The following is a 25,836-nucleotide window of genomic DNA, read 5'->3' on the forward strand; positions in this document are numbered from 1 at the left end:
CTAAAATGGATAAAGACCTTTATTCCATTAAACATTAAGAGGGAATAAGAATAGCCTAAGGTCTAAGATATAAGACCTTTATCCTATCAAACATTAAGAGGGAATGGTTGTAACCTGAGGCAGAGTAATTAAATAGGATAATTAGGGAAACTGGGTCAAGACATTAAAAGAGAACCATGTCACAACATTCCATATTCTCTTCTAACTATTCAAATCTTTGAATTACCTTCCTCTAGAAGGTCTTAGCACCATAATTTTGACCAATCCTATGTGAAGTAAATAGACCAAATAAAAATCAAAATAAAGCTAGAACAATACAAGGACTTATGGCAAGGACAAGTCTCTCCCTGATAACCCTAGAGCTAATCAGCAATACACAAAGCTCCTTATGCAATCATGTCAGGTCCTCTGCAGTTGCGGAGCATATGGACAGTTCACCGTGAGTTAGGTCTCTGGTCATTTATGACTCAGCCTGTGCTTACAGAGCAGCAGGGCTCAAGACATTCAGAGGGGCAATCCACTCCTGGGGAGAAGGGTGAGGCTTGGAGTAGCTCCACCTGTCCCTGCCCAGAGGAACAGACAGGGCTGCAGAAAGGATCAGATTTCTGAGCAGATCAGACTAAGGCAGGGAAGCCCCAAACTTTTAGAGGCCTGATACCAAATTGCAAGGTCATTTTAAGTATGCTGAAATACTAATTAAGGACTTGGGGTAACAGGAGTGGAAAAACAGATCAGAGAGACTGACAGCCCCAAGACAGTGTCTGATTTCTGGTTATTTCTAAAAAATAATCCCCAAAACTGAGTCTACCAGGGCAATTCCAACAAAATAAGTGGTTCCAAAGTTAAAGCATAACCAGCAAATCATAGTCCAGTAAATTTATGCAAGGAGTAAAAAGTGAAAAGGAATGTTTAAAGGACTTCCAATTAAATCTGAACTAGTAACTTCCAATTAAATCTGACCTAGTCAGATAGGGGTGGGACAGTAGTACCTAAGAAAATACACAAGTTTTCCCAATTTCCTATTTCTTCCTCTCTTTTTTTTTTCACAGAAAGGAATTATCAAATAAACGTCCCACATATAAATCATATACATATATACATAACAGACTAAAAATCCCTCAAACATAATAGCAATAGTTACACAAGTTTAACAATTTCCATCCCAAGTCTTAAACACAGTAATACAGTAAAAATTCTAACAATTCAATCACTTTTCCACTCCCCCATCAGTCCAAATTACATCAGGAACAGGGGCGATTTTCTCAAAAACTGCTTCCTGCTGAAGATGCGTGGAGATATAATGGCCTGAAATTGAGCAGATGCACTTAGACAGCCGAGCACTTAAGGCTAATTACTTATTGCACAATACTCTATTAGCATATGCTTGGAAAATGGCACACCCCACTATTCTGTGCTGGCTCTATCTGTTGGTGTATAGAGAGATTGGGAGGAGAGATTAGAGGGTGGAGTAAGACAAGCCAGGGTGACTCCTGGGAGAGGGAAGAGGTAGAGATTCCTGGGTCCATCCATCTCATTTTCAACCAAGAATAAAGACCAAGGATTTTTGCTTATCCTGACTCTGGCCTCAGCCAGAGTCTAAAGTATCCAGGTTGTTAACACAGTCATCACACGGAGATGCTCAGTCCAGGGAGAGGAATGGGTGTAGTGTGGCATGCTGACAATCAAAGCTCGGATCTAGGTCCCAGAAGCAAATCAATATATTTGTAATTTGACCAAATCTAGAAACAGCAACAACAAAAAAAATCTAACAAAGAAAAGTTACAACAATCTGAGATAGAAAGACTGGTCCACAAGGACTGCTACAAGATGTGGCCTCTCATTAGTTATAAACCTTAAAAAAAAGTTGAATATCCAGATACAGTATCTAGTTACTGATAGATGACCAGACTAAATACTTATTTGCTCAAGTATTTAGGGTATAATGATTACAGATAACCAGATTGAAAACAGCAAGGTATGACATAATTAGATTGCATTAACAGTTTCCCATTTACCATTGCTCTGATTATAGAAACAGTTACAGGAGGAAAAAAAATGCAGTGACATATTAACTACAAACCCAAGAAATTTTACCTCCAATAACAAATCCCATTAACCAAATTTTCAGACAAATACTAAACAGATATTTACCATAACCTTATATTTATACAAATCAGTTTGCTCCTTTTAGCCAAAACTAGGGGGCTACAACTTGATTTTAAAAAAAGTCTGGAACAGTTTAGAGGGGGGGGGGGAAGGAAAGAATTCTTTGTGGCCACGTTTCCCTTCCTCCCCCACTCCACCTCCAAAGAGGCAGGAGGGAAGGGAAGTAAACTAACCTGCACTCTGGGCTAACTAGATGTTCAATAGAAGTAGCAGAGAGCAGTGGGGGGTGAGTTTAATCTTCACTTTTGAAGACAAAAGATCCCTACTCCACCCAACATTTAAAGTAGCAGAAATCAGTGGGGGGATAAAGTAGGGAAGATTCCATAAAACCCACATTCCAGCAGAGATGGATTTAAAGCATAACTTACAATGTTATAATATAGGTAACAAACTCTGAACCAAAATACAGCTTTAAATTCCCAATAACATAAAACTGCTTTTCCTATTTCATTTTAAATAATGAAACAGCATAGTTTCTTTCTCTCCCTCTGGCCCCATGTGGCCATTATTCCCAATGGACTTCTCCAAGGCTCCAACTTGGCCAGAGTTGAAGCCATCAGAAAGTCAGATCCTTTTTGCTACATATTTTACCTAATTAGAGGCATGTGACCCCTTTCAGGCAAGTTAACAGAACTTCTTTAACAAGTTATTGTTCTTTTAAGATCTTATACTTAAAGATAACTCAATCTAGCCAGCATAGGCAACAGTAAAATTATTTCCCACAATTTTAAAACTGCCCAAAATGCTCAGAACAAATCTGGCATGCAAAGGCATTCCCAAATTTAGAATTATTCTAAAATTCCTAATCAAATGTTTTCTCCAGCTGGAGTTCAGAATTATACTAAGTACATTGAATTTGATCGTTGTTCTTTAACCTAACAGAGCTCTTAAATTAACAAAACAGACAAACAAATCACAGAGAACACACATAGACTGCACAGTCAAAACATTTAACACAGACCAGGGGCTATCTGAAAGAATAGCCCTGAGGGAAGTTGTTGACTCCAGTCTTTTCTCCCATAATCCAAACGGAGCCTCTTTTTTTTTTTTTAAAGCCAGATGGTGTCTTAAAAAATGACACCCAGATTTATACTCTAGAATGCCCAGAGTTGTGCCAACTGGCACACAGATGTGTCTTAGACACCCAGGTAGGGTCCCCTGCATCCAGAAGACTCTACTCCCAGAATTTATGCCTGCCAGCATTTCATAATTCTGGGAATACAGATGCTAGCATATAGAACAGGTCTTATACAGACAGAACAGAACAGGTCTTAAGAATTTACCAGATGGTACCCCAAAACGTACCCAGACAGACTTACTCTGCTGTGGCCAAAATGGGGGTGTCTACCATCAGGCTGTTGTGGCTGAAAACTGCTCTCTTTCCCAGAGGCTCTGGAAAAAAAATTCAGGGAGGCCTCACCTCTCCTGGCCAAGAATTCAGATCCCCAGCCTCCTTGATGCCCAAGGCAGAGACCTGAAAGTCTCTTATCTCTAATCCTGCTCATTTTCTAACATCTCGTTGGGGCCTCCAAAATAGAATGCTGAAGAAACTGAGCAAGATAGTGATTAGAGAACAATTTAGTAATTTATTTAATAGAGAAATTTACTGGGACCAAATGGATTCATGTTTGGTCCCAGGGATGAATGAGACTATTGTCTCAAAGAATCCAGCACAGACTGTGGGACACAAGATTCTTTTATAGGGTAACAAGAACAATGACCTAATGGTGGGGAAGCAACTAGGATGACATAATAGGATGTACTGGGGAGACTCCTGATATTCTGATGATATCTAAAATGGATAAAGATCTTTATCCCATTAAACATTAAGAGGGAATAAGTATAGCCTAAGGTCTAAGATATAAGACCTTTATCCTATCAAACATTAAGAAGGAATGGTTATAACCTGAGGCAGAGTAACTAAATAGGAATTTAGGGAAACTAGGTCAGAACATTAAAAGAGAACTATGGTACAACAATAAGATCCATACAGTCTTTTAAAAAGTATGTGAAAACTAATACATTTTGAAAAGAAAATGTAGAAAAAGAAGTAAATAAAAAAATGTTCCAAGAACAAAAAGCTATTATGGAAACAGAGGCACCTAAGACACAAAATCAGAAAAAGAAAATTATTTTTAAAAATCTACAGACAAAACTCTAAAGAATAACAGAAGTTGAACACAAGATCAACTAAAATTTCTAGAAGACATAAAGCAAGAGGCTTTTTTGTTGTTATTGTTGTTGTTGGTTTTTTTTGTTAGTTTTTTTTTTTTTTTTGCTGAGGCAATTGGGGTTAAGTGACTTGCCCAGGGTCACCCAGATAGGAAAGAAGCAAGCTTTTAAAAAAAAATTATTTTTACATGAAATGAAAATGCTAGCAGAAATAATTAGAAATAGTTTAGTACAGGAAATATAAAACATTATCCAAGTAACAGACTCCTTTAGACTTAGAATGGACCAAACAGAATGAACCAAAATTACTCCACTGAGATTTCAAGAAAAAAATATTCAAAGTGAAAAAATGAAAATAAAATATGTATCTCATATGTCAAATCTCAAAAACAACTAACCTGATTAAGGATACATAATTTAAAAATTCTTGTCTATTAAAAAGTCATGTACAAAAATAGAGACTCTATATCATGTCTTAAATTTTTGTCTTAAAATTTTGCCAAAGGACAGAGAAGATACAAAGAACTCACAAGTTACAAGTTACTTTTTGAAAGAAACACCAAAATGAAAATTCCTATAAACAACAAAGCAAAAATCCAGAGCTTCAAAGTCAAAGAAAAAATGCTTCAAGCAGCCCAAAACAAAAAGAATCACAGTCAGATTCACTCAAAATTAGCAGCTATCACTATAAAGGAGCAGAGAACATGGAATACATTATGTTCCAAAAGGCAGCAAATATAGAATTACAACTAAGAATAATTTACTCAGAAAAATTGAGAATAATGCTCAAAAGAAATGGGCCTTTGAAATAGAAAACATTTAAGTGTTCCTAATGAAAAGATCAGAACCTTGAAATACAAATATGAGTCAAAAGAAACATAAAATAAGAATTCACACAGAATCATTATTTTAACGGAGACACAGAGGGAAATAAGAAAGAAGTCTTGAGAGTAATTTTGTTATGTCTTGATGATCTTAAAAAAAGAAATTAAAAAAAAGGAAAGAATATATTTGGGAAAAAAAGAAGAGAAATGGGAAGGGAATTTATCTCACATAATTAAGGTACAGAAATAAAATACTATACAAATAAGTAGGAAGAAGATGAGATGACACTTAAAAATCTCACTTTTATCTGGACTTGCCAAAGTGAAGAGGTTCTGGGAACCAATGATGGGGTTTGGCACAGGGCAGGGTCAGTGCAGAGGTTCTTCATTGTAATGTTCTTCTCTAAATTATAATGTTCTCTGGGAGCAGGTTTCTTGGGGGACTTCCAGGAGCAGCCTTCATTTCAGTTCAGTGTAATCTCTCCAAATGCAGCGAGGGATTAAAGTCCAAATCCTTTATTTTCTCTTTCAAGTATTGTCTCCTCCTTGGGCCCAGTTAGTTTTCTTAGAGGCCTGTCTGTCTCTCTCTCCTTGGTTCTGAGAGCTCTTGCTGCTAGACCTTTGCCTCTGCCAGCTTCAGCCTCTAGCTCCCTCCCAATGTCTCTAGCCAGCATAAAGGTGGGAAATGAAATGAATCTGTCTCCTTCTCTGAGAGTGGGCTTGTTGTTTCTGACTTCTGAATGTCCTGGACTAAATCCTAGTTGAGGCTCCTAGTTTATATATGCACTCTTAAAGGTGTGGATCTTGTAGAACTCTAATAAGTACTAAGTACATTAGTGAACTAAAGAACTTTTAAATACCATGCTAAATTAAATAACTGACTTAGCACCTTGTAAGAATCCTAACACTTCATCAAGGAATTTACCAACCCAAAAAGCTAGACTGGCAAAAAAAAAGTTTATTATTGGCATTGGGAAGTCAGCCTTTGCTAGAAAGACTGAATTCCTTGGTGGCAAGGTCCCAACAGAGTGATATAAAGTTTTTAGCAAAAAAAATCCTATCTTAGCAGAGAAATCCCCAGCAGGAAGATAAAGAGAGCATAGGCCATAGGAGGAAGAGATAAAGATAAAGAGGGAGCAACACTGAAAGAGAATATCATTTCAGCGGGCAGAGGGTTGCAGTTTATGCCAAGGGGAGAGAGAGAGTCCTTGGCATGGCATATTAGGTCCTCTGCAAGGACTGAGCCCCAAGTTGCCTCTTTTTAGAATTGAAACCTTGGCTAGAAGCTGGGGACAGCTCTTGATGTGGGCTGGGAGCAGTTTGAGTTGGAATCAGAATAGAAAATCTTGGAATTGAATGAATGTCTCTGGGCTAGTTTCCAATTCAGTAGAGTTGAGAGTGATCCTGGACTCAACTAGTCCCACCCAGATAACAGAATGAAAACCACGTTATCTTGATTCCCTGGGGCAGGTCTCTTAGAGAAAAGCTTAGCATTCCCCCAAAATTCAGAAAGAGAGAAAGAGAAAGAGTTTTGGGGCTCCCCTCGTCAAAAGGAGAGTAGACTACATGTACAGTTAAACATAGGAATATATCTTAATTCAACAAGTAGGCAGCAGAGAATATGGAGAAAAGAACAGAATAAGAGAGAAAATAGATTCATAAAGGAATTCCTGAAAAAGAAAAAGTTCTTTATTATCTCCTTCAAAGTCTGTCTCCTTCACCTGGGGCTCAGATAGCTTTCTGGAGGGCCTTCAGAAGAGACTTGGTTTCAGTGGAGAAATGAAGGAGAGCCTTATCAAAGATGAAATGTCTCTTTGAGTCTGAGGGCCTGTGCTCCAGCCACCCCACAGATGGGAAATGAAATGATTGAATTCACAGTCCTGATCTGCAAGTGAGATTTTTTGGCAAAAGAGAGAGAGAGAGAGAGAGAGAGAGAGAGAGAGAGAGAGAAAGAGAGAGAGTGAGTTTATTTTCATTGCGAAACCACTCTTTGGGCCAGTTCCTGATAGAAAGCAACAAAGATTATGACAAAGATGGTTTTATTTTTATTGAGAAACCACTCAATGGGCCAATTTCTGATAGGAATTAGCCAAAGTTTGGGTGCAGAAACTTGACTTTTATCCAGCTTTCTATGATTTAGAGCTAGGGAGCAAGTAGGGGCTAATTTTGAAATTAATAAAGGGTGGTGATTGTTTCCCAGACCAAAGTGATTCCCAGATTAATTGGAGATGAGAGATTCCCATGGGAACCAGGTAGGAAGGTGAGGATCATTTTTAGGAATTTCCCCAAGCCAAGCGGCCCACCCTCCACAAAGATCCAGGAAACTCAGAGTCCTTATTACATCAGTAAGACAACATGTTGAATTTAGCTAGTAGTTTATTTAATCTGGAACATAGAATGTAGGTGGAGGAATAATATGATCATGGGGCCACATAGAGAGAAAAGAGATCCAGAAGTCATTAGGTTCACTTTACATATGAGCTCCTTGAAGAACAGAGAAATTAAGCTAAGTCACTTAGCTTAATAATAAGTTTAAATAAGGGATTGACTGAAGGTCAGCAGGTCTTCTGAATCTCCATCTCTATTGCACTGATTCCAAATAATTGTGGAGCCAGATTGTGTAGAATTTTAGATTTTGCCCATAGGAGTTTACATTATACTAAAGGTAATTTATCAATATAAACCAATAAAAGTTTTGGGATATGAGAGAGATGTGGTCAGAAATGTTCTTGAGATTATTTTGGCAGCTGATTAAAGAGGGAAGATGCTGGAGGCAGAGAGATCAGCAAGGATGATACTGTTAAGGGAAGAGATTATTTATTTCATATATAATAAACTAATTATTGAATTAGGGCCAAGGTTTCCTTTCTTTTCTATTTTCTTATTCAGAATTCAACTGGTGTAGGAAATTTTGGTCAAAAACTTACCCAGGCTAAGGTATAATCAAAGACAATAAGGAAATTTAAGGAAATTCTAAATTCAGATGAATGGGTGCATTCCTGCTTGTGGGGTTTACTCAGACAGATCTGGAGAAATGTGGATTCTCCTTTTTTTTTTTTTTTTTTTAACAGACAGAAGGTATGGGAATTGATAAGTCTCTTTTGAGTATTCAATGTCAGGTACCTCAAGACCCTCATTTGAATAAACCTACCTCTCATCATAATATTCATTCTTACTTTAATTGTTAACAAGTCAAAATTGAATGCCATTCTCAGAAACACCAACTTTTCTTCTTTTTTTTAATCAGTTGATGGATATTTATTTGAATTCTATTTTTATTTTTCTTTATTAAAACAGTCTTACTATATGATGGGTACTATGCTAAGTGCTTGAGATAAAGAGGCAAAAGGATGTTTCTGCTCTCAAGAAGTTTGCAATCTAATAAGGAAGAAACCATGTAAACAAATATACACAAAGTAAGCAGTTTGAAGGATAAATAGGAAATAATTAACAGAAGAAAAGAGTAACAATTCAGAGCAGTTTGAGAAGGTTTCCAGGAAAAATAGGATTTTAATCGAGACTTAAAGGAATCCAGGAAGGTCAGCAGGCAGAGCAGAGAAGGGAGAGTATTCCAGGTATGGGAGAACCATCAAAGAAAACACTTAAGAGTCTAGGAATTAAGGAAATATACATTTTCAAAAGGTATATAAACGGTGAGCCCACCTCCATGATTTATCTTTGGCATTCTAGATTGTCACTAACTCTTTTATTAATGAAATTCTAGCATTATTAATAAAATGTTAATTACCCAGAAACTGTCTTTCCAATTTTTTTAAAGGTTACATTGCATTAGTTCAAGGCACATGAAAAGAGTCTAAATTAGAGCAGCAGAAATTTGAACGGAGAAAAGAGGATAACAAATGTTAGAGAAGTTTATAAAGGTTGAATTGATAGAATTAAGCTATGGATGGATGGGATAGAAATGGAAGACTCAAGGCTTCAAGTCTGACTTATTGGGAGTATAAAAAGAAATGGAAACTTGGAGGAGGAGCGGTTTTAGAGCGAAAAATGGAGTTCAGTTTGGATCATGTTGCGTGAGAAGTATTTGGTACAAGTGTTAATTCTCCGCCAGGACGTGCTGGACAATTCATAGAAGTTGGAAACAGACACAGAGAGAGACGGAGACAGCGCAATTGGAGCAGGTGAGATCACCGAAGAAGGAAAAGAAGGGGCCAGATGGACCAAAAATATCCAGGAAGGAGTGGTCAATAGTATCAAACAAAAACTAAGGCGACTAAGCCGAGTCAGTCCTTCAGGCTGAACAATCAAGAGGCTATGCCGATCTTGGAGTGAGTAGACTTAATAAAATGCAGAAATCAGGAGGCAGAGGGCAAAAGTTTGGCAAAGGAATGGAGAGTAAACCAGTGGGCAATGAATGAACACTCTTTCTAAAGGAAGGAGACTGGGCAAGTTATTATGACTGGCTTAAGTAACTACATAGGTAACTAACAGCGAGAAAACCGAGTTCAGCTGAGGCGGAAACAAAGGAAGGCTTCAGGCTAAGGTTTCTTCAACCCACAGCCGACACTCAGTTATCCATTGACTAGTGGAACACGTGATGTTGGAGTGGCCGCTGAACTACGTTCCCCAGAATCCTTAGAGCCGGGACCCATTTCTTTCATGGGATTCCATCTCCCCAAGCCCGATACTTAAGCTGTGCCGCTACTCCCCACGGCCCTTGAATCACGCAGCGTCCGTGCGGATCTTGACGGAGCTAGCCAGTCCGTGCAGGGCCGCGTGGGAGTGGGCTGTCCTCGGCCCTTTGTTCTCCTTCCCGACTCAGCCACCAGCCAGGAGGATGGGTGAGCTAGTGAGCGAGCCCCCGGACTCGCTGCCTGGCTGGAGGGCGGCGGCCCCCGCTGCTAGAAGCAGAGGTGTACGGGGAGGGAAGGGGCTGGGCCAGTGTGTATGTGCGTGCCCTGCAGGGCCCGGGGGAAGACGCTGATGTGCCACACCAGCGTGCCCTACGGAGGGTGTGTGTCCGTGTATGAAAGTGCCCTGAAAGGCCTGGGGCAGAGGGAAAGCGTGTTATAGTCTGTGTGTGAGCCTGTGAGCTGCATACCCTGCAGGGCCTGGGGGAGAGGGAGTGTGTGTAATACCTATGTCCCCTGTGGGATATGTGTGTATGCAGGTGTGCCAGAGCGTGCCCTGCGGGCCTGTGTGTCAGTGTCTGAGAAGCGTGTCCTGCCTGACCTGGGGAAGCGCGCGGTCCGTTACCGCAGTGTAGCCGGGGGTGGATGGCAGAGTTAAGAGGGGAACGTGGGGCGGCTGGGTGACTGTCTTTGAATGTGTGTCTGCGTAGGAGCCTGCCCTGCAGGGCCTGAGGAGAGGGGAAGGGCGAAGTGGGGGGGGCGAGACATCTACATTTCTGGGTCTCCATCTGTATCTGTGTGTGCCTCTGGGCCTGGGGGAGAGGGAGTGTTGCTTGCAGAGGGTGCGGTTGGTGGGGAGTGGAAAGAGATAGAGATCCTGGCATGGTCCGTCTTCAGATGGAAGCGACCCCCGAAGACTCCAAGGCCTCTCCTAGGAAGTATGGGCTCTTAAAGCTTAAGTGACTTCCAAGGTCATGTGGGAGATTGAACGGTGAAATTTTTGATTTGGGCTTCCAGACTCCTAGGCTTATGAGCTATCTGAATCGGTACCCAAAGATAAACTATCCTTTTATTTGGGGTGAAGACTAGTAATTCTCCTCGTTATTATTGAAGAGGAGGAATGTGCTGTGCTTGCTTGGTTAAGAAAGAACATTGACCTTGGAATTAGGAAAAACAAAATCCTGTTTCGGACACTCAGCTTCGCCTTGTACTCCTTATCAAGTGATTTAACTTGTGTTTGCCTCAGTTTCCTCATCTGAAATGAGGATGATAATAGCATCTCCCTTTCAGAACAATTATAAAGATAACATGGGATAATATTTGTAATGTACTTTGCAAATCATAAAGCACTATAATATGCATATATGTGATTGTATAGTAATATAATATATTATATAATATATAGTAGTGTAAATAATATATATAGCATATTTATGTAATATAGTATTTTATATGTATGGCTATTATTTTGTCTGTTATTTTCCAATTGAGTCAGATTCCTTTTGAGGACTTTAATTTATACTGTTTGGCTACAAACATTGTATACAATCATAGATTTAGAGTTCAGAGATTTAGTTGAATCCCTTTTATACAGATTGAGGAAAGTGATTTCTAGAGAAGTTAATTGACACTATGTGTCAAGAACAGATTAAACATTAGAAAGTTTCTGCTCTTGAGGAGCTTATGTTCTGTTTGGTGGAAACAAACCTGTACATATATAAATATAAGATGATTTAGAGAGGTGGGACACTAGCAACTGAGGGAGATCAGGAAAGCATTTATAAAGTAATAGATGATCTGAGTCTGAAGAAAGTGAGAGAGGCTATGAGTTGGAGGTAAGGAGGGAGTAGCACATTATAGGCATGAGGAGCATCTCAAAAGAGACATCCCTAGTGCTAGGAGATGCATTTGAGGATAGATGGAGAGATGAAGATTAGGAAGCGATAAAGCTGGAGAAATAGTTTAATACTAAGTTGTGAAGAGCTTTTGAAACCAAACTTTAGTTTTTTGGGTTTTTTATCCTAGGGGAAGTAAGGACTCCATAATAAAATGAAGTATGTTAAATAGAGAAATGACTATCTTGGAAGACCAATTTGTAGCAAATTTTAGTAGTTCAGGTATGAGGTAACAAAATCCTATATTAAAAATGGTGGCTAATGTGAGTCATGAGAACAGGATGGATGTGAGTGATGTGGATATAAAAACAACACAATATGGCAACTGATAGGATGTGTGGGATGAGGGAATATGAGAAGTCAAAAGAGGACAGCAGAGTTGAGAACTCAGAAGATTAGAAAGATATTGGCACCCTCAATAGAAATAAGGATATTTGGAAAAGATTTGGGAGGAAAAATAATGAATTCTGTTTTAGGCCTACTGAGCCAGTGACTAAATGAGACGACTGAAGTACAGAGTGCAGCATCCACTTCACAGAAAGGGCATGGCTATGAATTCAACCCATGTATTCTGATTTCCAGGCCTGAGCTGTGTCCCTTAGAGCCTGTTGGAACAATGTCGGGGCTTCTATATAAACTCTTGAGTTTCTTCTCGGATATTGCTAGCTCCTGATATTGCCAGTCTTTATGTGCTCTTGATATTGCCAGTCTGTATGTGCTCCTGATATTGCTAGCTCTCCTGTAAGGAGCTCAGGATAATACCTACTAACATGTAGGCATTTATAACTTAGTAAATTTGGGTACTGCAAATCAAGAAAATTTTCCCTTTTACTTTTTTCTCTCCCAGCTCTGCTTTCTCAAGGCTCTGGCCTTCTTTCAAGACAGAATATAGTGGAAGAAGAGGAGAGAATGATCCTAACAGCCAGGTCTCGGGTAAGTTGGTGTTTTTCTCTCAAATGTTATCTCAGTTCTCAGAGTATGTCATGCTTTTTGTTCTGTAAACTTCAGTCTTTCTTGCCCATGCAAATTTTGTGCAGAGACCTAAACCCTAATTGCTTTTCCCAAGAAAATGGCATATTCTGGCAAATGAAGTAGTTATTAGTTTGTGAGAGTTGGAAGAGATGTTAGAGATTATCTAGTACAGCCCCTTTAATTTGGACCCTTCTTGACCTTAAATTTTGGCCTTATTTCCCAGAGGTGGCATTTAGATTAGGTTTCTCAATATCCAGTTCTGTACTTTTCCTACAAAACTACTAAACTCCAGAAAATGCCTGTCTTTGTCTCATTTAGTATCCTTCCTCATCATCACTCTCCTTTCTCTATAAACTTTTGATTACTCAAACATTGTAGCAGAGCATAAAGAGTGAGCAAAGACCTAGATTTAACATAGTTATCTTTTAACCTTTTTGATTGTTTTTTCATTTGTGAAATGAAGATAATATCCTTAATGCTTATAGTAAAGCTCATTCTATTAGTTTAAATAATAAAACCCCCTGAAGTCTGCTCATAATATTGAGATTCACATTGCATATTTTCATTGTCTTGGAACAAATTACCATATCTTACATATTATAACTTTGAATAGTACAGATCTGCATACATGGGACAACTTCAGGATAATAATGTAGATAATGAATATCTATCTACATTAGCTATTTAGCAAAAATTTTTAATTTTAATCTGTGTGTGTATTTTTGGTACAAAGTAAGGACTTAATAAATGCTTGCTTTATTTCTTCCATGGAAAACTGATTCGCTTTATAACTTAGGTGGTCTTTGAGAGTTATTGTGCCCTAATATTTCCTCATCTTCTGACCTACTTAGTGATTAAATGAATTAATATATGATATTTTGCAAAATTTCAATGTTAACTAAAGGTTAAGTCAATACTATCATCTTTCATCCATATCTCCCTTTTCTTTATTTTGAGCTAAAATGTTTTAAGGAAAACAAATCTAAGAATTCCAAGATCCACTTTCTGCTTTCAAAGAGCTTTTATCAATGAACAAAGATATATATACACACAGATACAAATTATCATTGAGCAAAGTTAACTTATATTGTTTCCATCAAATCTTTTGTAGCCCTCACATTGTCTTCACTCACAGTGGTACTATACTGTTTCTTAACTCGGGCCCTCATCACCTTGTCTAGTTCAGTAGCCTCCTAACTAGTCTTCCTCTCTGTGAGTTGGAGTTTAGAAGAGATGATCAAGCTCTCTTTTTCATCCTCATATTTAGTTGGAAATACTTCCTAAATAAGTGACTTTTGTGGTAATTCAATGAGCACCAGAGAAGTAAGTCAGGTGGCACAATGTATAGAACGCTAAACTTGGAGTCAAAGACTTGAGTTCAAATCAAGTCTTAAATACTTAAAAACTGTGTGACCCTTTCACTTTTGTCTGCCTCAGATTCCTCAACAATAAAATGAGAATAATAACAACCTTCCAAGGTTATGATATTTATGTAAAGCAATTAGCAAAGTGAAGGCATTTAATAAATGCTCCTTCTCCCTTACTCCCTATTTGAAGTCAGATTTCTTTGATTGATAGCCAGGGATATGACTGGCTGGTACTTAATCTTAAATGGAAATGAACGTGGCAGTGTAAGGCCTCAGGTAGTTCTAATAAGGGGTATGTTCCTTCAGGCTTGCTACAGTCTCCAGTTTTGGGCCTATTAAAGAATCTAGTGGTATAAACACCAACAGCTGGGAAGTAGATCTATAAAGAAAGCAAAAATCTGTGCTTTGGGACCTTTACTTGTGTCAAGAAAAGGGTCTCACTTCTTCACATAGGTTATGTTGTTCTTAATAAATTTTACCCATTTTTAATATCTATTCTTTGAAGCTCAGGAAGTCAGAGGCCAAAATTAAATTTTATCTTTATTAATTCCAAGTTCTTTTATTTCAAAGACTGGACCTAAGTGTTTAAAGAGATATTGAGATCTGTCCTCTGACTCAGGATGGCAAAGAAAACTTTCTCCCTCTCTTTGTTGGCTTTTAGCTTTTTTAGAAGAAGTGCCAAGGTTAAAGGTCAGAATTACCAAAGCAAAGCTAAAGACAACTGACTACTGAGGCCTTTTAACAAAACCAGGGGTTTACACAGAATATGTTTATATTTATCCAGGTGTGTGCATGTATATATTTTCTTATTTTAAAACATGATTTCCTAATTAAAGTCATTTAAATAATAAAACACATATAAATGGAAAAGACATAAAAAATTCATACATTACTTAGATAATCTAGTTTGATGATAGGTAATAAAATATATTTCATGTAAGACATATACTACTACTAACTAATTTATAGCACCATTATTGATTTATTTAATATTTTGCTAATACAGGTGTATATTTATCCTTGCTAACAAATATTTCCATTTCTTAATGAGGGGAAACGATCTTTAGATTTAAAAGTTATTTAGCATTTCTTTACCTTTGTAAGAAGAGGTCTTCACTAGCTTTTCCCTGAAATGATTGTCTTTAAAAGGGAGCAGAAAATAACAGAATTTACTGAGAAAAGGTTTGGAAATGCTTCATTTGTTCAACTGATTCAGTTGAAGAAAAAGTAAAAAGGAATAATGTCAGTAATAATATGCTTCTCATTGCTTTTTTGAGGAAAAGAATAATTATAATAAATATAAAGGAATTTTCCTTTGTAGCTATCTGCAAAACCTTTATCAATAGCTCTACTACATGCTAGCCACATCTGCAGCACAAATTGTTCACTGAAGCGAGGTACAGTCTGAAGAAGTGGACAGTTAGGAAAGATACTGGGGAGAAATTTTGCTTGAATTCCGGGGAGTGACAAGAATTTGAAGCTTGGTAATTGGAATAATACTTTTGAGAAGAATAGGGATAGTTGAATGATGAGGATGGCTTAGGAGATAATGAATTTTGTTAGAATTATTCCATTCAGCTGGAAATTGAGTGAATGTCCATTAGTTGGGAAATGGCTGAATAAGTAGTTAAGATATATAAAGATAATGGAATATTGTTGTTCTGTAAGAAATGATGATGAGCAGGCTGATTTCAAAAAAGCCTGGAAAGACTTATTATGAACTGATACTGAGTGAAGTGAGCAAAATATTGTATACAGTAACAGGAGAACATTGGAAACAGTAGCAACAATAACAAGATGATCAACTGTGATGGACTTGGCTCTTCTCAACAATGTAATGATTTAAGGCAATTCCAATAGACTTTGAATAGAAAATGTCATTCACATCCAAAGAAGAACCATGGAAACTGAATATGGCTCAAAGCATATATTTTCACCTTTTTGTTTGTTTTTTTTTTTTCCTTTCTTGTGGTTTTTCTTTTCCTTTCGATCTGATTTTTCTTACAACATGACAAATATGGAAATATTTAAAAGGAATGCACATATTTAACCTATCAGATTGCTTGCTGTCTTGAGGAAGAGAAGGGAAAAGAGGAGAAATTTTTAGAAAACAAAGTTTTACAAAAATAGATGATGAAAGCTATCTTTACATGTATTTGGTAAGATAAAATTCTATTGGAAAACAATTTAGTTTGATATATATCAGTGTGACATCCAGGAGAGTTGTTCAGTCAGTTGATTATAAAAAGAAGGTTTGGGGTTGGCTTTGTAGATTTGAGAGAATAAAAATTATAGATTTTATGAATGATAAATAAATAAAAGAGATTTGATACCCAAGGTAAATAAGGAATTGTAATAGAGCACCTTGATGCCTTTGATTATTCAAGTCACCTGAATCAGATAAGTTATATTCTTGAGTCTTAAAAGATTATACTATCACTGACAGTATAATGTGAAAGGGCAAATTGTGAAATGTCTGGAATTGGTCATTTGATTTCATATTGTGAAGTGTTAAATGCCAAACTGAAGGCTTTTACAACTAAGTAGCAAAGTGGGTAAGAATGATGACGAACTTGGAGTCAGGAACACCAAAGCCTCAGATATTTGTTAGCTGACCTGAACAAGTCACTTCATTTCAGTTTCCTCATCTATAAAACAGGGATACTAGTACCTGGGATTGTTATAAGTATACTAGTAACAGAGTTGTTATAAGGATCATATATACACACTTTAAAAACCTTTGTGTGTACAACACTGTACAAACTTTAAAGCTCCCTGTGATGCTGGCCATTATTACTTATCATTACTTTTATCCTTGAAATAATAGAAAAAAGCAATAATTCTTGAGTTATTAAGTCAGACCTAAAGTCTTTGAAGAAATGTTCTCCCTTCCACATTGGACTAATATAATTTTATTCCCTGTATTTTCATATATCTTTTTAAATGAAAAGAACATATAGAACCTTAATGGGAAGTTTAAAATTCTGTTCTGTGTTTTTAAATATATATATATATATATATCTTTATTAACCTTCAAAATTGCAAAGAGAAATTCCTTCAAGTTCATGAAAAAGACTATCATATGAAGAGTATGTTTTATCTATATAATGATGTCTCATCCCTCCCATATCAATCAGAATCAAAGATTATTTTTGCAAGAAAACCCATCTTATTTTCTTTTGCAGAAAAAACAAAATACAAGCTGAATAGTTCTGCCTTCCATTGTTAGTTGTCATATATCATCCCATCCATTCAAGCAAAGGTCCTGTCCTTTGTTCCTCTCTTTTCTAACAAACATAGCTTTATTGAATTTGCAGACTCAACGGCAACAACCACAAAAATTCCTTTTATCATTATCTTCTCCTGCCAGCCTTAGCCCATTTTGAGCTATAATATTCTTGCCACAGTTTTTATAGGACTGCACTTTCCTCCTTTTCCATCTCAGCTCCAGGATGAATCAGTTCAACTCTATGCTATCCTCTCTTGTCCTTTGTCTTATTACTGATCACACCTTGCTAAACACTGTCAACATTTCCACCCCCTTCACCATTTGTGGGCTAATGAACAGAACTGGAGTTGGAGTCATTACCAAAAAAAAAAAAAAATTTTGTTAGATGATCTCAACTGTTTCATCATTGTAGCAAAGCAATTCTTTTATATCTCTGTAATCAGTTTGCTCTCTCACCACAATAGCTACTTCAAATCTTTTTGTCCCTCTGCAACCCTCCAACAGTATCCCTTCCACCTATGCTCTCAGCTAAAGACTTTGCCTAATACATCACCAAAAAACTGATCACTTTTGCCAAGAAGTTCATCTTCTTCCCTTAATATCTCCTCTTTCTAGCATGTGTCACCTGAAGAGATGACCTTTGTATGGTATCAGTGGATCAAAAAGAATGAAAAAAAATTAGTGACTTTTTAGATGTAGTTCCAAATAGCTTTTTTGAATGGTGGGTTAGTTCACTACTCTCCCAATTGTGTTTTACTGTGCCTGTTTTTCCAGATCCTTACATTTATTTTCCTTTTTGTTATACTTGTAAATCAAAGGGCTGAAATGCAGCTTCAGATTTATTTTAGCTTGCTTTTCTATTATTATTTCTACTAGATATAGAGTTATTGGTTATATGTGATATGTTTATATTATATATGTTATATAGCTTATATTTCTTTCCTTAGGAAATGCTTGTTATAGATGCTTCAGCTTGGCTGGCTTATCTGCCCTGTATGTGATACTTGGTGGGAAAGGTTGAGCCCTTCTCCACAAAAGTTACCTAGAGGATAACTGGGCTTGGATGTAAGACCAGTGGTTTTTGGATTGCTGCTTTTCCTAGGACTCCTGTGCCCATCTAATTGTTGTAGTTATTGGTTGCTGGTAGTGATGATAAGGAAGGTGGGGCCCCCTATTCTCAATGATTTCTCTTCTCACTAATGTCTGTAACTGTTGAGCTGGAATGACTTCTGGTGATTTGGGTGGAGGGAAAGAGGAAGGGGTAAAAGGGAAGGGGAGGCATTGTTGTTCCCAATGCTCATAGGCTCAGAGTTCTGGACTGTCTTCATTAATCTGATAACAGAGGTGGTTGTAGCATTTACCATTCCTTAAAAGTCAACCTACGCAGGGAGTGGGGGGGGAGGGGGAAGGTGGAAGGTAACCAAATTGTTTTACTCATATTCTAAAAGAAACTAGCTACCATGCTGAATCTAATTATAAATTAGTATTTTGAATATGATTTTTGGTGTTAATTTTGGGCATTGCAATAAAGCTCTATAATTGTATGATTTGGAATTTTGTGCAGAGTTTTATATGCCTGGTCTTCACTTGGTAAAAAAAAATGTGTAAGAGTAAATTCTTCCATTCCTGACTTAATATAAAGAGATAATAAACTTTGATTAAGTAAGAATATGTTTACTGTTTCCAGGTATCAGTAACTTTCAAAGATATAGCTGTAGACTTTACTAAGGAAGAATGGCAACAATTGGACCCTTCTCAAAAAGACTTGTACAGAGAAGTGATGTTGGAGAACTATAAAAACCTTGTTTCTCTGGGTAAGAATGGCTTTTCTCTGATGCTCAGAATATGTCTTTCAGAGTGTCTTTTTAATCCTTGATTAAAGATATAAAAGTACCTAATGCACTTCATTGGGTTATAGTTTGCTTGCAGGTATGTGAAATTTATAATCTCTTTATAGTTAAGAAATGAAGTGTTTTCTGCTTTTTGTTCTTAGAATTGGAAATGGGCAGCTTCATTATGGTATCTTTCATACTATGCTTGTCTCATTCTCTGATGCCTTAGATCAGCGGTCCTCCCCAAAAGTGTCAATGTAAACAACTGAAGCCATGAAATATTTCCAACCTTCTAAACTGGAGAGCGCTAATGTACTCATTTTCTTTTTTGTTATTCTACATTTTTTCTACAGCTCAATTTAGCTTTCACCACTGCTCTTCACACCTTCACTTTATCGCCACTCTCTTTACCCCCAGAACACACACACACACACACACACACAATTTCAGAACTAGAAGGCAGTTAAGATTAGTTCAGTCTATACCTAAACAGCAATCCCCTCTACAACATCCTCACAGAAGATCATGCATCTCCACTTAAAAACTTCCTGTGAAGGAAAACCTACTACCTGTTGAGACAGCCTATTGTAATATTTGCATAAATCTATTTATTAAAAATTTTTTACCTTGTTCTTTCCTAGTTATTCCCTTTGGGGATAAGCCAAATAAGTCTTGATTCATCTTTTACATGATTGATAACCTCACTTTTAAAAAAAGCCTTGTGGTATGCTCTCTAGCCACCCTGTTCTTCTTACCTTCTTGAATGCATTCTGTTTCATCGGTTTCCTTCCTAAAATATGATTTCTGTCATTCAACATATTCGATATGTGGTCCAGCCAGTGCAGAATAAAACAAGATTCTTAGCCTTTCTTATAATGGAAACTGATCATCAGTGCAACACCTTAAGTTAAGGATCTTGAACAATTCTTTAGTCATGTTTTTTGGGGTGAGTTTCTGAAGAAGAAAGAACTAGAATTCTGAGTTCTCTTCAGAAATTTCCTGTTTTTTCTTCATATTTCAGGAGTTCCAATTTCCAAACCAGATGTTATCTATCAATTAGAACAAGGAGAAGCACCATGGATATCAGAAAGGAAAGTCCAAAGGGGCTCCTCTCTTGGTGAGTAAGGTTAAATCAGGTAGATTTGTGCTGTTAATTAGCTGGTTAGTGATGGGGATGGAACACAAATGTTGTTGACCAAGAAACTATCTTCAAAGGCCCACGCACCTGTTCACTAGCAATTACTCTTCTACCTTGTCTCCCTTTACAATTCATTTATTGGCAAAATGTGAGCAACAATAAAACCTAAGTACAAGAGATTGAGATAAAGAAAGGTACAAGTTTGAATTGGTCAACTAATTATAAAAATGGTGGACAGGAAGAACCAGAAGAGGTGGAGGGGCTAAGGGTGATAAAGAGAACAAACAACTGTTTAGTAGATATGAGACACAGGTAGATAGAGGAAGAAAAAAAGGAGGTTATGAACAGAAAGGAATTTCCAAATTTAAGAACATGGCAGTAGTATAACTATGGGTGATGGTAAAATCTAAATCCTAATCCTCCCTGTGGTTTACTGAGGTTGAATGAACCAATTGGTTGATGAATTTAGAGGCTTCTTAGGAATGAAAGTGACAGGGAAGGGGAAATAGAAAAGAAGAGAAGCAAGTGAATCCAACAAGCAAGTGATCACAACACCAGAATGAGGAATTAGAGGTAGAACTTTGGAGGCAGGTATTCCAAATATCAAGTCTGTTTGTTAGTAGGATGATCCTCTTTGTTGGATAATACAGAACCAACCATAGCTGCTTTTTTTCTCCCAACAAGAAGGACAGAATAATTATATCTTTTACTTATTCCAGGTGGGGAAAGATTTGAACGACCTGAAATCAAGGCATCAGCTTGGAAGCTGGGCATTTTTATAGAAGAATCATCCAAGGAAACATTCATATGGGATAATCCCTGGGGCCCTGTGTTGGGAGAAGCCAGGGAATATGATATTAGGTCAGAGGGGCATTCCAAATATGGAAAATTAACTCGTAGAACAAGTTCCAGTAAAACAAGAAACCATGAATATAAATTTGGGAAAAGCTTTGATCAGGAATCAACCCTTTTTCCTCAACAAAGAATTCCTGTAGGAAATAGTCTCAGTAAATGTGATGACTATGGAAAGAGTTCCAGTCAACAGTCACACATAGTTAAATACAATAGAATCTCCTCCACAAAGAAGCTTTCTAAATTCAATGAATCTGAAACATCCTTTAGCTATAATACAGACTTTATTCAAAACCATAGACTCCATTCCGGAGAAAAAACTTTTGAATGCAACAAATGTGGGAAGATGTTCAGTCAAAAAACTGGCCTTACTGAACACCAGCGCATTCATACTGGAGAGAAACCTCATAAATGCAATGAATGTGGGAAAGCCTTTAGACGCAGTACACAACTTAATGTACATCAACGAATTCATACTGGAGAGAAACCCCATAAATGCAATGAATGTGGGAAGGCCTTCAGGCGAAGCACACAACTTACTGTACATCAGAGAATTCATACAGGAGAGAAACCCCATTTGTGTAATGAATGTGGAAAAGCTTTTAGACAGAGCACCCAACTTACTTACCATCAGAGAATTCATACTGGAGAGAAGCCTCACAAATGTAATGAATGTGGAAAGGCATTTATCCGCAACACACAACTTACTGTACATCAAAGAATTCATACTGGAGAGAAACCTCACAAATGTGATGAATGTGGGAAAGCCTTTATCCAGAGAATACAACTTACTGTACATCAGAGAAGTCATACTGGAGAAAAACCTCATATGTGTGATGAATGTGGGAAGGCCTTTAGACGAAGTACACAGCTTACTGTACATCAAAGGATTCATACTGGAGAAAAACCCCACAAATGTAATGAATGTGGGAAGGCCTTTATCCGGAACACAGAACTTACTGCACATCAAAGAATTCATACTGGAGAACATCCCCACAAATGTAATGAATGTGGGAAAGCCTTCATACGAAGGACACAGCTGACTGTACATCAAAGAATTCACACTGATGAGAAGCCCCATATATGTAACGAATGTGGGAAAGTATTTATCCAGAGCATACAACTTACTGTACATCAGAGAATTCATACTGGAGAGAAACCTCACATGTGTAATGAATGTGGCAAAACCTTCAACCACCGATCATCCCTTAGTTCCCATCTAAGAATCCATACTGGAGTAAAGCCCTATAAATGTAAAGAATGTGGTAAAGCCTTCATGGATAGTTCTTACCTTACCTACCATCAGAGAATTCATACTGGAGAGAAACCTTATACTTGTAATGAATGTGGGAAAGCCTTTAACCATAGATCATCCCTTAAAAATCATCGGAGAATTCATACTGGGGAGAAACCTTATAAATGCAATGAATGTGGTAAATGCTTCAGTAATTGTTCATCCCTTGCTTGCCATCAAAAAATCCATACTGGAGAGAAACCTCACAAATGCAATGAATGTGGGAAAGCCTTCATTCAGATTATCCATCTTACTGTACATCAGAGAATTCATACGGGAGAGAAACCTTATGAATGTAATGAATGTGGGAAAGCCTTCAAACACAATTCATCCCTTACTTCCCATCTCAAAACCCATACTCGAAAGGAACCACATAAATGGAGCCGACAACATAGTCATCATCAGAGAAATCATACAAGTAAGAAACCTCTTAAAAATAATAAAAGTGGTAAAGCCTTCACCCACAGTCCATCCCTTAGTCATCAGAAAAGTCACATTGGAGAGAAGTCTTCTGAAACTCAAACCCCTCATCCTGACAGCACTTCAGTGAATCCATGAGCTTATCAGTGTGGGTACTGTGTTACTGGTTGCAGCCCAAATACATTTCACTCTGTGCACTTCTTGTTTATGTTCATCCTAACATGTCTAACAAAATTATTCTCTCAGAATTTACCAGTTAGCATGTGTAGTAGCACTTTCTGTTCTCACTTTGATCTTGCTATGCTATCTGAAATTATTGAATATTTTTCTCGATAGTTTCTCCTTAAACTTTAAAAGTACACTTTCAATTCTCTTCCAAGCTCATCAATTTCTCCTCTACCTCCTTTATTAGCTCCTCATCTATTTCTAGATAGCTTGAGGAAGTTATTTCCCAAAGTTCTGTTCTTGTTCATTTTCTCTTTTTTTTTTTTTTTTCTTAGAAGGATCATTTATTCCATGCCTCCAACTATATAAACTGAAGTTGACTCCCAGATCATTATCTCTAGCTCTTAGCTCTCTCCCAAGCTCCAGACCCCCATGTTCTATCTTCAGGACAATTTCATTAAAATCCCACAAGCATTTCAAACTCACATGTCCAAAGCTAAACTTATTTGTTTTTGCCTCTACCCCTAAACATGCTGTTTCTTTTGATTCGACATTGGTGCCACCATTCTCCTCACTTGATTTTATGGTTAGTTCTCCTCATTCCCTCACCTCATAAACAATTATCTAATCATGTCCTTTTGACATTTATTTCATTTGGTCATTTAACAAATATTCATTCAACCGATTCTATAAGCAGAGAACTTTGTAAGTCTATGCTTAACTACAGAGATTTAATGACATGTTTTATCTATAATGGCAGTCCCAGTCTACTAGACAATAGAATGCAATATCTGTATTATAACTTATACATTCTTTTCTTACTGTTACCACCCTTCTCATCTTAATATAAGTCTTTCCTACCACCAGCCTAGAAAAATACAACAACCTAGTAAAAGGTCTTTTCCTTCTTTATTAACCTTTCAATTCATCTTTTATGAGGTTGCTATTTTCATACATAGAGTTGATTGGGTTATGCTTATACTCTTAAAATCTTCAATGGTTCTCAATAACCTAGAGAGCAATTGAAATTCTTATACCTGCTATATACCATACTTGTAATTCATAATTAGATGTATTCCATTCCAGCCTTCTCTCATACTATTTCACTTCATGTACTCTTTGCTCCAGTAAGACCAAACAGTTTGTTCCATCAATACACATTTTCTGTTCATGCTGTTCCCTATGCTTAGATTGTTCTTTGATCACTTGAATTCTCTTCATCCTTTAAGTCTAACTCAAGTGCTCCTTTTTTGAAGTCTTCCATGACCCTGTGGTCTTCATACCCTACTCCATCCCCACATTTCACGTAGCACTTTGTGCCTAATAGAATGTGTACATGTCATCTTTATACTGTAAGTTTCATGAAGGCAAAGACTGTTGTACATAGAAATGTTTTTCCCCAGGACCTCTCACAGTGTCCTTCATACAGAAGATGATTATTGAAGTGAACTTTATTGAATTGATGACATGAAAACTTTTATTTAAAGTGTTTACCTGACTAAATATCAATGAATTCATATTATAGAGAGATTTTATAAACAGTTCATTAGTGGCATAAGGCCCCAGTTCTGGTACTAAACTGATTCTTGACTTTTTGGTTTAATATTCCAGAAATCCCTTTCCCTTGAATTCTACCTTCTGCCCTCTAAAGATAATTTTCCTTCATTGCATCTAACTATGGATATTTTTGTAGTTGATGTAGCCAATTGAAAGCCCAATTCTGTAACTTTCCCAAAGATGTTTATTTATTGGCTCACATAAATTTGTAATTAGTGGAAGTTCCAGTAAGATGGGATCTTGGTGATCATGGAAGCCAGTTCCCTTACTGAGGCCCGGAGAGGTATGAGTAATTTGTTCAAGATTGTAAGTGGCAGTGCATGTAAATGAAATAATGCATGTGAAGTCCTATATAAAACTTAAAAGATATAATGGTTTCAAATAATTCTTAGACTTGAACTGTGTGTCATGAAGTAATCTTGATAATAATTCTTTGTTTTCCTCCTGACTATTCAAAGCAAAGGCCAGGTTCAACCCTGGAAAAAATCATTTTGCCATGGTCCTACTTGTTAGCTCCATAAAACCAAGGAATTTTCCATTTGGTAACAGTAACACTTTTTAAATCCAAAAACTGTTAAATAGCACCAGACTCAAAAATTCTGAAAGAAGTGAATTCAAAGTTTACCTCATCTTATGCCCTTCTTCTCTTAGATAACCCCTTTGCAGAGGCTTATCGTGTTTCTTACATACCTGTTAACTTATACCTATTTTGGAATTAAATAATAATGTTGTGTTTAAGTGGTGTATTTGTGACCTCACTAAAGTATCTCTAGGTGCAACACAAGGAATGATATACAAACACATGGTACTGGACAGTTGTTGATGCACTTCCATGGATATACCATAGGGTTCTGGACTGCTGTCAGAGTATGCTTAGACTGCTTTGCTGCTCATGATAGCCAAATCCTTAAGCCAAAAAGTTACAATTTTAAAATAATTCATACTTAGCTCAAGATCTATCAGTACTGTATCTACTAAATCACTGTTTCAGGAAAGCAAAGGAGCAAGGAGTCAATAAGAGAGAACCTCAAATTCAAGCTTTCATTTTTGTTTAAAGGAAAAATCTATGAACTTATTTTTTTACATTTTGTAACTATTTTGATATAATTGGTTTTCTTTGTAATTCTATGTATTTTATGCATTTAAAAACATTCTAAGAAAGAGTCCATAGGTTTCACCAGACTGCCAAAGAGTTCCACAACACAAAAAAGGTAAGAACATCTGGTATAAAAGGAATTTTGTTTAAAGTATGGATTAGAAGCAAAAATTAATTTTAAAAGTATACTCTATATTATTAGATTGAATAGCAATTTTCTCAGATAAAAGGGTAAAGCATTTAATAATTGTAATAAAATGTAATT

General features: G+C 37.0%; 1 protein-coding gene across 1 annotated transcript; it reads left to right on the forward strand.

Moving 5' to 3' along the window:
- The first annotated feature begins 9,706 nt into the window (after positions 1–9,706).
- Positions 9,707–25,582, forward strand: LOC105749104 (zinc finger protein 420-like). Its single transcript, XM_023495018.2, has 5 exons — positions 9,707–9,964; positions 12,497–12,582; positions 18,905–19,031; positions 20,071–20,166; positions 20,907–25,582. The coding sequence occupies exons 1-5, from the start codon at positions 9,961–9,963 to the stop codon at positions 22,889–22,891; spliced, it is 2,298 nt and encodes a 765-aa protein (XP_023350786.1). The 5' UTR covers positions 9,707–9,960; the 3' UTR covers positions 22,892–25,582.
- Positions 25,583–25,836: the final 254 nt, after the last annotated feature.

Source organism: Sarcophilus harrisii, chromosome 2, assembly GCF_902635505.1.
Source record: "Sarcophilus harrisii chromosome 2, mSarHar1.11, whole genome shotgun sequence".
Classification (NCBI taxonomy): Eukaryota; Metazoa; Chordata; class Mammalia; order Dasyuromorphia; family Dasyuridae; genus Sarcophilus; species Sarcophilus harrisii.